Raw genomic sequence first — 14,934 nt, 5'->3', positions numbered from 1 at the left:
TTATTGTCTGTTACACTATTATATAAACTTTATTTAATTTGAAATCAAAATGACAATCAACAAGGACAACCTGTCCCTGCTGAAAAGCAGCACAACTGCTAAAGCTGCTTGGAGGGATGAGTTGGCTCAATGGGAAGCAGCAGCAGAGAAAAAAATCTGCTAATGGAAGGAAAAGTGAAAGAACAGAGAACAAAGCTCAGGAAGCTCTTACAGAATATTCAAGGAGGAAGTAGATAAAATTCAGGAAGAAAAATACCTCATATCACTTCTTTACTTAACTGCTGCTGCACAATGTGCAGCATGTGGGACAAGCTGGTGCCTCACTTAACTACAGAAAATTGGTAACAACTGTTCTTTACAGGGCTGAGAAGTAACTACTTCCTGACTTGCACATCTGTGTAAAATGACTCCCTACACAACTTGGCTTTATATGCTCTCCAACTGATAAAAGTGTATCAAGTCAAGGAGCCTGCAAGTGTTTACTTTCACTTACCACAGACATATTAAAAGTAAGCCACCATTGTTATTCTTGTCAGTTCTTTATTGGTTTTCATCCTAAAGACTAGCACATTTACAGCATACATGGATTGGATGAACTAGAATATATAAAACAGTAGCCATATGTTTATGATATATTAATACTGCCCAAAACCAAATAAATAAAAATATTTCAATGCACAAAGCATAGCAAATACAGTCGTGTTGGGACAAAACTGTGTCATATAATACAATAATTTTACACGTATAAATGAAAAAAAGGCAACTGTGCTGTAGGTACTTTCACAGAACATACACAGAACATACTTGGCAACAGTTTTCTTCTTTTACCTTTGTATGTTTTATAATTTAAAAAATGTACTCAAAAAAGGAACATTAGACAGAACTTCATTTTACAGTAATCCTTAGATTTGCCTCTCCTGTGCAACAGAAAATCTCCCTTCCCCCTTGTGAGGGTCCCATGTGGACTTCACATGTCACAGTTTTCTCTGGAGCACCGCTCGAGCCCTCGCTGTCGGCGCTGCCCTCGGCAGGAGCCCGAGCTGTGCCCATCCTGGCAGTGCCAGCCCAGCAGTGCCATGGCTATCCTGGCAGTGCCATGTCCATCCCGGCAGTGCCAAGCCCAGAAGTGCCATGTCCATCCTGGCAGTGCCATGTCCATCCCGGCAGTGCCATGTCCATCCTGGCAGTGCCATGGCTATCCCAGCAGTGCCCAGCTTGGCAGAGCTGTGCCCATCCTGGCAGTGCTGTTCCCATCCTGGCAGTACCATGTCCATCCTGGCAGTGCCAATTCCATCCCAGCAGTGCCATGGCCATCCTGGCAGTGCCAGCCCAGCAGTGCCATGTCCATCCCAGCAGTGCCATGGCCATCCCGGCAGTGCCGTGTCCAGGGGACACCATGCTGGCAGCTCAGCACCCGGCACAGCCCCGCGGCATCTGGGGCTGTGGCTCCAGACAAAATTCAGCAACATTTTCAGATTCCATTGCCATACAAAATAAATAAAGGATTGCTAAGCTCTATAGCAGGTCTAATGATTGTTGGCCACCATCTAAGAGAGCAGCACTGCTAATTGTTACAAGAGACATTTGTTATTTCCTTCCGAAGCTGAACATTGGGAGATTTTTAGTGTAACAATACAGGACTTAAAATAAACAACATTTGAAATAGACAAAATAAAATTATCAACTCATAAAATTATCAACTCATAAAAACTAAGGGATATAAAGAGCATAGTTCATACAAAAATAAAGTAGCATTTCATAATGGGCCAGGGACTGAAGGCTAAGCAGAACTAATGGAGTAGCATGTCTACAGAGATCCCACTGAAAAATTTTTCATCATATATTTCTTTACTTATTAGCAAAAAAATAAAACAAAATCAACACTCATTAATTGGCTAACAAGGTTTGCAACATTTCCGAGTGACTGTTCTACTGTAGATGATTTGTTCAGACCTGGGGTAGGTACTACAATACATTGCTTTTGCACAGAATTCCATGTTTTGTTATCCTAAAGAGTCTAAAATAATGGTAACAGCCTAGTTCAGCAGAACTCTCTGACCTGGCTTTGTGACATGCTGCTCAGTGTTAAACTGCAAAAAGCAAAATGCAAAAACTGCTGGACCTGTAACCCCCAAACCTATATGGGAGCAGAATGAACATGGCTGATTGATAGAGCAGTGACAGCACAGACAAACATCAGTGAGAGGGAGAAAGAAATCAGAAAACAGCCATATACTTACCTGGCTGTTGCTACTCCCCCAAGAAAAAATGGGCAGATTTTTTCTACTCTAAAACTCAGATTTTTAGGAACCAAGAAGGAAAAGACAGTGTGCTGAATGAAACTAGCTAGAGATTACTAGATCCTGTTAAAATTTGGAAATTAACATTTAGCTGCTTTTTAAAATGCTATCTTAGCTTCAAAGGCATTCTTTGGGAGATTATTTCAGAGGAAATCTGTTGAACATTTTTTATCATATGCTATCCAACTGACCACCTTTGTCATAAGCTAGAACCCACCTGTGGTTCTCAGGCACGAGCAGTAGCACTGAGCAGTTCCCCTCTATCAACACAGGGCATTGCTACCTTCCTCAGAAATACCCTGACACCGGCCACACTTTCCCCCACCAGGACTCTCAACAGGTGAAATGCAAAGGTAAACAGAACCCAATTTTGATTTTGGAGCAAAGGGGATGCATTGGGCATTTTGAGACATTTGGTAATGACATACAAAACCAATACAGAAAAATCATATGCTGACCAAAATAACGTAATGCCCCGAGATACTGAGGCTTACAATCCAGAAGTGATATAAAAAACCCATGGGTAAAAATGTGTTAATTAATGTACAACACCATGGAATATACTGAACATGTCACGTGCAACATCAGCGACTTGCTTGTTGCACTTGCTTTAGAGTGGGGAAGGGCATGGGGAACTGTTGCTGGCATTAATAGTTAAGCATCATGATGTTTCTGAAATACTTTTAAAAATCAGTTGTGTGCCCAAGGCCTTATCTGCCAAAGATGACAGGAATTTGTTTTATTTGAACAGAATTATAAACCAGACCTCACATATCTGGCCTTTCATATATTGTTAATTTCATACATGAAGGTGGCATCCTATATACAGTAAAACAATTCTTTCTCCTGGCTCTTATTGTGCTGATTTTTTTTAAATCAAACCCCCTTTTATTGATTGTAACAATGCGTTCTACAGTTACTAAACTGTCTAGGATCCTTTTTATTTACAACTTTTGAGTTTTACTCTCAGTTTTAAAAAGTTTAGGAAAAGCTCAATCTGAAATCAACTCAGTATAAAAAGATGTTATGGAAACAGCTGCCTAAATGCCGTTCCTAGAGTCCTTGCCCATCCAGGAGGTACCTAGCTATTTGCATATAGGTAATTATTAAGTAGCACAGTATCTGCTCATCTTACATACACTGAAGGCTATTGAAACGGGCAGAGAGTCATCACACTATTCTCAAGCTAAGGTGTCAGAATAATTGTTACTATAGATTCCAATTCAGTAACATGCTCTGTATGACCTAACGAAACATACAAAAAGGTTATTTATCTCTTCTGGATGACAAAATCATGTGTTAATCTAGAGTGTATCCACATGTTTTAATGGAACAGCAATTAAAGGACATGGTATGCTTATGTTTCAACTTTTCCATAAGTTCCTTCTGGAGGCCTGTAATACTTTGGGAAAGCCTTCAGTTGCAGGGAATTAAATGCATACTTGCGACATCCAACATTCTTCATTGTATTTTCTCGGCGACAACCCTCACTGGGGAAAAAAACAAGCACAAAAAATGACAGCAGTAAAAGGGAAAAAAAAAAGAAAAAAGACTTAAACTAAGATGAAATGAACTGGTTATTTTATAGCATTAAAATAAAGTTGGTTATATTTAATGAGCGTTTAATTAATTTGCCACTGCAAATATTAAAAGAGATGATTCATCATACAATGCCAGTAAGAAGCACACAGAATGGACACAAGCTATGTCTGATTGCTAGTTTTGCATTTCTAGAAAGCAGCAGCACATCTACTGAGAAGGCTCTTTCACGCCGGTTTCATGTATTTCAAGGTACACTGTTGAGGAGTTCACATGCCATTCACTGCACAAGGGATCCCAAGGGATTGCTTAAAAGCAGTTCTGCTAATTTATGAGCACATAAAGCTGAAAACCAAAACCTGCTGATCTCTCTATAAGAGCTTTAAAGTAATTTTATTGTTCCCTGTATGTCAGTATTATAAGTATTTACTTAAAGATTAGAGCTGATACAAAAATAATGTATGCCTTTCTAGTTATCTCTGCATGCATAAATGGACATGAAAACCAAGGCAATCTAAAAAAATCCTAATCATGAAATAGCAGTGCAAAAAAGGCTGGCTGAATCATCATCACCCCAAAGAAACAAAGCTGTGCAGAATTTAATTTTCACCCAATATTTTGGTGCAACTGCCCCACATTACAAAGAGGTTCTGTGCTACAATAGAAAACTACTCCAGTTATAAGGCTTCTTTACACTTGTAAATCTAATCCACAGTTCCTTTGATTATATCCAAAAAAACAGACATACAAAGAGGAAGCACTATCTTTTAAATATATATTATAAATCAATTTAGGCTTGCAGGAGAATTATTATCCCTGATTGAGGACTGGAACCTAAACAATGACAACTAGACCTTCATGGCAAAGTGTACAGTACAGCATCTTACGGTGGAAATGTCAGATTAGTCCTGTCTTGGAGACAGCTGCAGCATCTACCAGGTAAACTGTGATCATCTGATTCAAAAGGAGGATTTGGATTCTGGTTCAGTTTGAAAGCTCTCGTGCTCTTACAGACCTCACCATTCTTCTAATTTTGGTTCATGAAACTGGCTGTAACTGTGTTCTGTATGTAATACCTAGTTTAACTTCATAAAATACAGTAATTTTTTTTCTTTACTTTAAGGAATAGTTTAACTAAGTTTGAAATTTGTCTCTGGAGCACATTCTGTGCTTGCCTTTTATAGAATGGATCATCTGTGATGACACTGTTTTTCTGGCACTGGTTTGTGTTTCACAAAACTCCCCCGATGGCTCTTGCAGCCAAATAGATACATCAAAAGTTTGCACAACTCATACTTCAGAGAACTAATAAAAGCAGTAAGTTTAACTAGCAAATATGTAATGCTAGGTGAGCATTTTAACTGCAAAGTGAATCATTCTCTTCATATCACATTTCACTGCATCTGGTTATTGCATGTGTCCCTCATGGCACAGATACAGTGACAAGGATTTATTGCCCACATTTCACATGCCATCTTCCTTGTTTTGGAAGCATATAAGGAGGATGCACTACTGCATCTTAAATTTGAATGCCTTAACAAAAGCACAGACCAGGCCCCAAAAGGAAAAAAAAAGCCCCAAATTTTTTCCCATTGAAATGAAAAAGAAAAAAACCTGCATTTTTTCCAAGGAGCCTGGGCTTTCATTCCAAACAGTTTTAAGGTGGTCTTACTGCAACCCTAGTGGTAACCATGAGCAGCACCTTCACACTTTAAACAGATTAACAATCTCAGGGAGCTCAGTGGATGTGCCTGCCACCAGAGTGTGGCTGGACCTGGAACAGCTGCCCAGGGAGAGTGGCAGAGTGCAAGAAGGGCTTGGACAGCGCTCTCAGCACAGCCTGTGGCCGTCCTGTGCCAAGCCAGGAACTGATCCTTGGCCCTTCCAACTCAGGAGATTCTGTGATTCTAAAGTTACTTTCACATCTGGTTAGACTGAACCCAGGACACCCCCACATTGCAAGATCAAGGCCACAGTCCAAGCTGACAACTGCTCACCTTGTAAAAAGGTAGACTGGGGCACCCCCAGCAGACAAACCAGTGCTAACCATAAAGAACAGATGATTTCTATGGCGACACAGCAGCATCAGGTATCAGCACAGCACAGGGATGTGTCCCAAACCACCACAGCACAATAAACCTCAACAGCAGTGAGGATGTACTGATGTACCAAAACTTATTGCAACTAAAAATTAATATGATACGCACTTTTTATATATATAGATAAACATATATGTCTTTGTGGTGGTTTTTTGTTTTGTTTTGTTTTTTCCTTAAAAAACAAAATTGGAAGAATAGTGAGGAAAAATATTAAGAGATAGTGTACTGCACAGTCTGATTTCATGAAGACACAAATACAGCCACACACTTTTTTTTTTTTAGTTAGAATAATTAAATCCAAATTTAGGATTTAATTCTGATTTTTATTCTAACTGTGCTTATATGCTTTTTTTTGGTTTTTTTTTTTTATTTTATTTCAGCATACTTCTCTCAGCAGCTCTCAGTTCCATTAAAATTTGTAATAAAAGCTAAAGCTATCTATATTTTTTGAGCAAGTTAATAGTAGAAAATACAAATCACAGTACTAGTTCTCCTCAGAAGCCCAATGTCATCTCAGGCACCAAGCGAAGTAAAACCCCTTATGAAGTTATCAAACTACATTAAATGAGGTTAGTTTTTTTTTCAGCTATTGCTATTGACAAGCTCTGCCAGACCACAGCATCAACAAAATCTTCCAGTTTAAATAGGCTTCCTCTAGTTTGATGTTATATATAAATGATGATCAAATTTCATCTGCAATTACTCTGCATCACTAAACTAGGAAGCCACTTCAGCCCCACCACTTAAATAAATGCTAACTTGCCATTGCTCGCTTATCACTAAGCCACTATCAGCATCATAATTTATTAAAGCTGTGCAACGCTTAAAAATGGAAGTAACAGTAGTATTTAGTCTAATGCAATCAAAATAAAGCCCAGTGGAAAACCTGAAACCCACCTACTAAAGGAGTTAACTGAAACCTCCCACTTCTTGCCTGAAAATTAAAGACCTTTATCTTTAAAGACCATTATCTTTAACTTCTAGGATGCCCATATTTCACAGTAAGTTCTATAACAGAGCACCTAAAATAGATAATGGGTCATTAGCAGGCTAATGCCAGTCACATCCCTTCCTAACCACAAGGTTCATTTTCCTCATGTCTTTAATACATTGCAAAATGCAGATCTACAGATAGAATGAAATAATTCTGCATGCAGCACACTGCAAGTTGTTTTATGAGTGTTTTCTAGTCTATTAGAATATATTTAACCATGAGAAAGGAACAAAACTATGTTTCTACAAACTGTTCAATAATGTAATTTGGATATTATGCTTTTAAATGAAAGTATAAATTTGTTACTTCTTTAAATAAATTTCTTACAATTTCTTATAAACCCCACCCATGTTTTTATTTTTCTCTTCGTACCTCGTAAAAATGAAAGGCAAGGTTAGCATACACCTTAAATATACAAAAAGATACAAATTCTTTTCAGACAGAGTTCCTTTCTCTGGAATACATGAAACAAGTAACACAAAACTGTATTTGGTAAGAGATCTTCAGGCCGGCTAAAGTAAAGAGGTAACAGGCCAATGTCAGACTATGTTACAAGCACTGAAAGCAGAACAATAATTTAAAGTTTCAATACAACTGGTTTTGATAAAATAATTTGATGTATATTTACAGTTTAGTACAATAGAAACGTAAAATTGTAAGGCATAATAATAATTCTTGGCAGACAATGCTATGACACATTCCTTTGTCCAGCAGGTACCAAGTGGCAATACACATTCAAGCACTTTTTGTTTTTGTGGGTTTTTGTTGTTTTTCTTTTTTTTCTTTTTTTTTTTTTGTTTTTGAACTCTATCTTCACTTGCAACGTAATCTGGCCACCAGGTATGCTATGCTCAGAAACAGCCACACAATCAGTAAATTGGGGCTGAGAGCTAGTAAAGGAATAGAGTAGAGGAGGCTGGGATCTAGTCTGAAATCTCGGATGGGCACCAAGCCACTCAAGTTCTTCTGGGTGACTATCTCCCGTGTTCCAATGCTGTGAAAAGGAAGAAGTTTGGGAAGAGGGAAAATAAAACAGAACGGAAGACAGACATGCAAATGGATGGATAAAAAGAGATGGCAACACAAGGTGGTCAAGAAAATGAAAAAACATGGAAGAACGCACAACAGAACCAGAAGATGAAGTAAAGAAAGAGTGGAAAAACATCTCAAAAATATGTATCAGTACAATTATAAAAATAAGGAGAGGGAAAGAGAATAAAAGAGAAAAATAAGAAAGAAGTACTGTAGTCTAGTGAAAATAAACACATGTAGGTTGAACATTAATGGTTTTCCATGTTCATTCTTTCAGATTACCAAGCAATAATACCCCATGCTGCTCTGCCATGCTTTGGCATGCTGCAAAGAAGTGGAGCTCTGAAAAGCAAGCTGAACATGAATAACCATTGTAGTATTTGACCCTTTCAAACATCTTTCCATGTGGGCTGTAGTGATTTAATTTAACCTCTTAACTACCTGTCCAACACCTCAATTAAAAAAAAAAAAATCCACCCACCTATTTTTCTGCTTGGACATCAATTCGAGGATGTATCAATAGGCTTATTTCTGAAGACATGCTGCAAAGCCCATCTCATTGTGCACCCACTCCTTACATTGAGCACCAAAGGCCACAGTGAAGAGCAGCTCCCCAGGTAGCCTGGTTGGCTCTGTAGTGTGGTCTCCAAGTCTGGATCACTCTTATACCCTGAGCACTCCAACTCTATTTTAGTTTACAAAGCAACAACTAAATTACCAAGATGAACAGAGGGATGGAGTACCTCTCCTACAAGGAAAGGCTGAGAGAATTGGATTTATTTGGCCTGGAAAAGAGATGGCTTAGGGGTGATGGTATTGCAGCCTTCTAGTACTAGAGGAAAGACGGAGAGAGATTATTTACAAAAGCATGTAGTGACAGGACAAGGGGGAATATGCTAAAAGGGAAAGAGAACATGTTTAGATTAGATATAAGGAAAAAATTCTTTATTCTGAGGATGGTGAGGCAGCCAGGGATGTTTATCCCTGGGAGTGTTCAAGGCCAGGCTGGACGGGGCCTTGAGCAAACCTGGTCTAAGGTTCAATTGAATGTGTCCCTGTCCATGGCAGGGGTGTTGGAACTAGATCATCTTCAAGGTCCCTTTCAACTCAAACAATTCTATGATTCTGTGATTCTAAATGCAATCTGTAAGCCTGATGCTGCTCAACCTTGTGCACTTGCTCCACCCATAACAAACCATCCATAACCTTGATGGTTGAGTAGCAGGGTTATGTAAGCACCAGACAATGTCCTGCAAGAAATCAGACACACCCTGAAGGTGGTGAAAAAGAGCATTCAGATGCTGGTGACACATCAAGTCAAATGGAATTAGGTGGGCAAGGAACTAAACCAACTGTATTTCTGATCTGGATTTGATCCAAATTGGCGATGAAGACATGTTTTCACTCCTGGTGCCCAGTGGTCAAGGCTAGATTGAATCTGTGATGCCTACAAATCCCAATTTCTTTGTAGCAATGGGGAGAGTGTGTGTGTGATCAGGAGAATCAGCCAGTGGAAACCTAGTGTTTACTGGAAAGTGGTGGATAAAGCCTCAATGAAATGGCCTGGAGGAAGAAAAGTGTTTTAGAATATAGAGAAAATGTACAACACTTGGAGAGGTAAAGAAGGGCTAAAAATGCTAAGCTAGCATTATGAACACCACATGCCACATCCCCACCACTAAAAATTAGTATCATGCTACTCAATTTTACACAAAGACATATACACAGACACATATGGTGGGAATGGAGGCAAGAGCTGGAAAGTGCTTTCCTTGTCACTGTTGGCCCATGAAGATGCTTCCCCCTGATGAGTGAAAGGTCACCTTTTGGAAATATCAAATATTCCAAATTGTACAGGATCTTAAATCAAAACATTCATCACCAGACTAGCACTAGGGTTAGGAGACAGAGCAATTTCCCTTCTACTTTAGCTTGCATTTGGGAATTCTCTCTGTGAGGAGAGGCCAGGGCTGCCCCATGCTGGACACTGCTGGCTCCAGCCAGCTCCAGTGACCCACTGCAGGCACAGCTGAGCCCTCAGCCATGCTGGTGCCTCAGGAAAAGAGTGTGTGAGAAAAGGCAAAGCACTCCATGGCACTGAAGAGTGATGGGAAAAGATCTGAGAAAAAGCCCTGTGAGCACCAAAGTCAGGGAAGGAGAGGAAAAAGAGCTGAAGCAGTCTCCCCTGCAGTTGTGGAGAGAAACTATCCACACTGCAGCCCATGGAGGACCCACAGTGCAGCAGATGAATATTTACTGAAGGAAACTGGAGACCATGGAGAGTCCATGCAGGAGCAAGTTCATCCTGAAGGACTGCAGCCCATGGGAAGGACCCACACTGGAGTGGAGGAAGAGTGCAAGGAGGAAGGAGCAGAGGAGACTGTTATGGACTGGACTGCAAATCCCTGTTCCACATCCACTGTGCATTGCTCAGCATGGGGAGGAGGAAGAGGAGCTGAGAAAGAAGCAGTGGAATACTTTGGCCTGGGACAAGAAGGGAGGTGGAAGGCAAGGTTTTTTAATTTTCATCTTTATTTCTTAACATCTCCAATCTATTGGAAAGAAATAAAAAAAATTTTCTCTGAGTCTGGTTTGCCAGTTTTGTATCAGTAACTGGCAAGGGATTTCCCTGTCTTTATCTCAACCCATGAGCTTTTTCACATATTTTTCCCCCCTGTCCTTTTGGGGGAAGGTAGTGAGCAGTTGGGTGGTCTGGCTCGACTCAATATGATTTTATTCTTAAAGCAGGTGAATTAGTGAAGAAATCCAACCAAGATTGCTATCATGGCTGTTTTATTTCAGGAGTGGTCATACTCAAACATGACTCCTAGGACTTTATTATGTAATCATTTTAGTCAGCACCATGGTGATTTTCCTCACCTCATTTCCTGCTGTTCAAGAGCGCCTACCAGAGATGGCCCTTCTCTGTTGGCCAAATTGTTTGTGTTGCACCTTCCTAATTAATTTCATTTAATGAAAATGAGCTGGGCTACCCAAAACATGTAAAGGATTTTGCTACCCAGAATGATCTTGACTGAAACTGCCTTAGAGCACATTCCCACAAACAGCTCCACTGGCATTTCTGACAAGACAGAAATCTGGTAGGAAGAGGGAGGGCAGGCACTCAAAGATCTAGAGGGGAATGTGGGCTGCAGATGGAAGAGACTACCTGAGCCAGCTGGACTTTGACTCTTGTTCTGCCTTTACTGGTCAGGTAGCCATGTCCTCTTAGCTGGGAATTCCAGTCATATCATCATGATTTTAGTGTTTGTGAGCTGGGAGTTACTGTGTGTTTGATTTGGGACTGGAAAGGCTGTAACTTATTTACAGAAAATGACTTTATTGTAATGGGGTATCAGTTTCTAAGGTGAAAGCCACAAACTTGTTTCTGTAAATTTCTACAAGAATCTAGAAGAACATTCAATGTTTCCTTCCTGATGTCCCTGCTCATTGAACATAATTATCACAGACACATAATTATCACAAGACTAGGAAAGAAGGGAAGTCTCTGAGGACAAGAAAGTGGGAGCTAACACCTCTGAAGACCAACATTACATGGAAGAAGATGATGCTTTCCTAATTTTTTGAAGACTGGTATAAGCAAAGATGTTTTCTTCTCTGGAAAGTTGTCAGTAGAAAAGAGATTAAATACTTTGAGTCTCACAAATTACTAGTACTTCTTCCCTGTCCTTCCAAATGCCTTTAAGAATGTCTTTAAGAATGAACCAAACCTTGCTTTTCCAGTACACTTAAATAAAAGACCCAAGTTAAAAGAACAAAATTTAAGCTTTCTGAATGCCCTGGAAGCAATCTGGGTACAATTTGCTACCCTTTTTTATCCTGTATCTGTCGTCTAAGTCAGGTGAAACGGTCCAGGCCGGAATGGGATTTGGTGGAGTTGGACTCCTACATATTTGTTCTATAATCCTTGTCTCTCTCATTATGTTTTATTAATTCTGTGCCATTGTTCCTAAGTGGAATTAACAAATAATTTTAAAAACATGACAACCTATCCCAAAGAGCAATAAGAGGAAGAGTGATGTGTTTGAAGAATGGTATAATCTTGGTTTTCCTTCTGGACAAGTCAGTATTTGTTCTGCACAATCTCTCTTAGTCAAAGATTTAGCAGAAGAAAAAGTCACGTCCTTCACCTGCCAGAGCAAGTCCCTGATGTTGGTAGAACACTCAAGCCAAAGGTTTTGATTAAATTGGCCCTCCTTCAATATCCCTGTGTAGGTCAACACAAAGCAGTAATTTTCTTGGGTCAGTATTTTATCTGATCTGTGTTATATTAAATTGGTAGACTGAAGGACCAAAACAATGTTTTTATTAACCTCTTTCTCTCTATTGTGCCCATGATTGCATTAAAAAAACCCAGTGACCCAGTAAAGAATTTGAAGAAAGTAACAAGATTCCCAGTATTTCTCCTAGTTGGTTTTACTCTTATTAAACACACAACTGTGAAACTGTGTAAGAGTTTCAGATGTCTATGTCAACAAGTTGGACAATTTAAATAAAGATGTCTGAGAACCACTTAGTCCATTTTAAGTTAGTAAATTCTCCCTCACAAAGTTGTTTCAAGTTTTGTTTCTAATATCAAGGTTTAAGTAGTTTCTGAGTGCACTTTTCATGTACTGTACTAACTCTGTGACAATGTAGCAAAAAGTGCAGCAAAAAATTGAAAATAAAAAAGTCCAGTGCCACCCAATTAGATGCAGGTATAAACCCCCAAATTACTAGTGTAAGAGGCTGCAAGTGTTATTATATGAGACATTTTTCTTCTAGGTAACTGAAGAGTAAGAAAGGGTCAAACAGCAAAAACATACAGAAAGGATAAGAGAATTGAACACTCTAGAGAATTTGGTGAAAAGACACACGAGTACAGTACATTTGATAAGAGTGAATGTTGAAAAACAGGACTGAACAGCATTGTTGAACTACATTGATAAAGACTAAAGCTATATTTCTTATCCTTTCTTTTGGTATGTGACTTACGGAGTTTTCCAGCAGTGCTTGAAACAAGGCATTGAACAACAGTAAACAGATTTTTTTTTTTAAGTACAGTACTTAATTCTGCAAACATCTCTGCTGCTTCAGAATACAGAACATCATTATTTTGATATGACAACAGCACACTGACACGTTGTGATGAAATTTGGTTGCTATATAGTGTGAAACACTCATACTGACATTTCACCCAGTGAGCAGTGTTTCACTGCTAAAGGATACACTGGCAAACCAGTGCAAACTGCAGGTGTCTGTGTTTCAAAGAATAAAAAACAGTAATCTCCCTGATCTAGAACTAAGAAACCTAGTGCTATGACAGTTTAGGTAAAGTCATCATTAAACAACTTTCAAAGAAGCACCAGTTTCCTGTTCTGTAAGCTCAGCATTAATGGAAAACATATTTTTACATGCTTGTCTGAAAACTCCTGATTTTCTACTGAAAACTCAAGCCCATCTGATATAAATCTGGTAAGAACCAGCTTTAGCATATGCAACTCACATGCATGGGAGGGATGAATTCTAGCAGTCAGTTTTACAGTTTCCTGACTTTAGCTTACTTTTTTTTTTCTTTTGATGGAAACAGAGACCATCACTCCTCTGCAGTTTGCATGGTTCCTTATTTAGGAATAAGTAATGTGGTCAAACTCTTACCTCCTCATACACTCCAGAGCCTGAGTGAAGACCTGTGGAGCCATTCCATGTTCATGCTGTAGGATCAAACACTGCTCCAGGGTGATGGACATGGCAGTCCTATCCTTGGCACTCTTACAGCTCGTGAACCGAACCCCGTTGAGTCTGCGGCATATCTGGAAATGGGACAGACAACCCATCACTCCTTCTACAGGCAAAACTTCCTGCCAGAGACAACACCTGTACTTCCCCTCAGACACACACAAATGTTCTCTAGGGCTTCAATGTGAAAGTTTGGCATGTTTGAGGGAGCAGAACATCATTGTATGAGTTGAGGGGAAAATCTGACATGGAAAATACATTTTATTTCCCCATGTCTCATTCTAGAGAAGGTCTAGCCTGGCAGCATTTGCAAGCTACATGCAAGCAAATGAAGAAATTCAAACATTCCAGTAATAAAAAAGGGGCAAATACATATGAATACAGAAAATCAGCTGAACTATGCAGAGATGGTTAGATGAATAAATACCTCAGCAGCTTGCCAAAGGATATCAACATTCTTGTTTTTCCTTGCATGAACATTTTGTCCCAGAAATCTTAACAGTTCAGGCAGGCACGTCTGACTACGAGATCGAGGTAGACCTATAAAGCAAACAAAATCAACTCCACTTATTCATCTGTATTCAACAGATCTTTTACAAAGTGTTTCTGTATGCCTGTTGCAAACACATTTGTGTTTTCTTAAAACTGGAAAAATTATTCAAGTTCTGATTTGCTTAGTACCATCAACAAAACAAATTAATGTTTAATTAAACTCAATTGGAAATATAAATTCCAGCTATTTAAAACTTCAGGGTCTCCTAATTTAATAGCAGTATAATAAGAGAATGAACAAAGAGAGCAAGATTGGTATAGTCTTTTCATTTCAGTGTCACAGATTTGACAGGAGAACATGCATGTCTTCAGAGAAACTCTGAAGATATTTTATATTCTGCTCACATTTTCGATTTTAAATTTGCAAGCTGGTCAGCTTTCAGTTACAAGAAACACCCACAGGACACCACATTGTCATGATCTGTTTATTAATATTTCACTAAGTAGAAATAAAGTAGTTGAAATTTTGAGAGTACCTTCAGTACTCATCTTCTGTGTTCAAACTGTTGCACATCATCTCTTACACATGCAGCAAGATACTCCAGACAATCAATTACAAGTATTTAACAAGTTCTCTTTTTTTAAAGGAGTAACCACAGAGAACACCAACTAAAGTTGTGACTGAATAAATACAGTGTTTTTATTCAGGTATGCACTGTAAGAGATGACATTGTGACAA

At 39.1% G+C, this 14,934-nt stretch overlaps 1 protein-coding gene across 16 annotated transcripts in view; it reads right to left on the bottom strand.

Annotated features, from left to right (window-relative positions):
• Window positions 1-520: 520 nt before the first annotated feature.
• INPP4A (inositol polyphosphate-4-phosphatase type I A) overlaps window positions 521-14,934 on the bottom strand; it is a 109,889-nt gene continuing 95,475 nt past the window's right edge. For 12 of the 16 annotated variants that reach the window (XM_064711074.1, XM_064711110.1, XM_064711065.1 and 9 more), the window contains 3 exons: window positions 14,131-14,243; window positions 13,623-13,777; window positions 3,799-7,926 (listed from right to left, as the gene is read on the bottom strand). In XM_064711074.1, the coding sequence (XP_064567144.1) occupies window positions 7,746-7,926; window positions 13,623-13,777; window positions 14,131-14,243 (449 nt within the window). In that variant the 3' untranslated portion in view covers window positions 3,799-7,745. The other 4 variants (XM_064711149.1, XM_064711167.1, XM_064711177.1 and 1 more) reach the window with 1 other exon arrangement.

The sequence above is a fragment of the Zonotrichia leucophrys genome, chromosome 1, assembly GCF_028769735.1.
Source record: "Zonotrichia leucophrys gambelii isolate GWCS_2022_RI chromosome 1, RI_Zleu_2.0, whole genome shotgun sequence".
In the NCBI taxonomy this organism is placed as follows: Eukaryota; Metazoa; Chordata; class Aves; order Passeriformes; family Passerellidae; genus Zonotrichia; species Zonotrichia leucophrys.
Note: the sequence above shows the minus strand (reverse complement) of the source record. Positions and strands in the feature narration are given on the sequence as shown.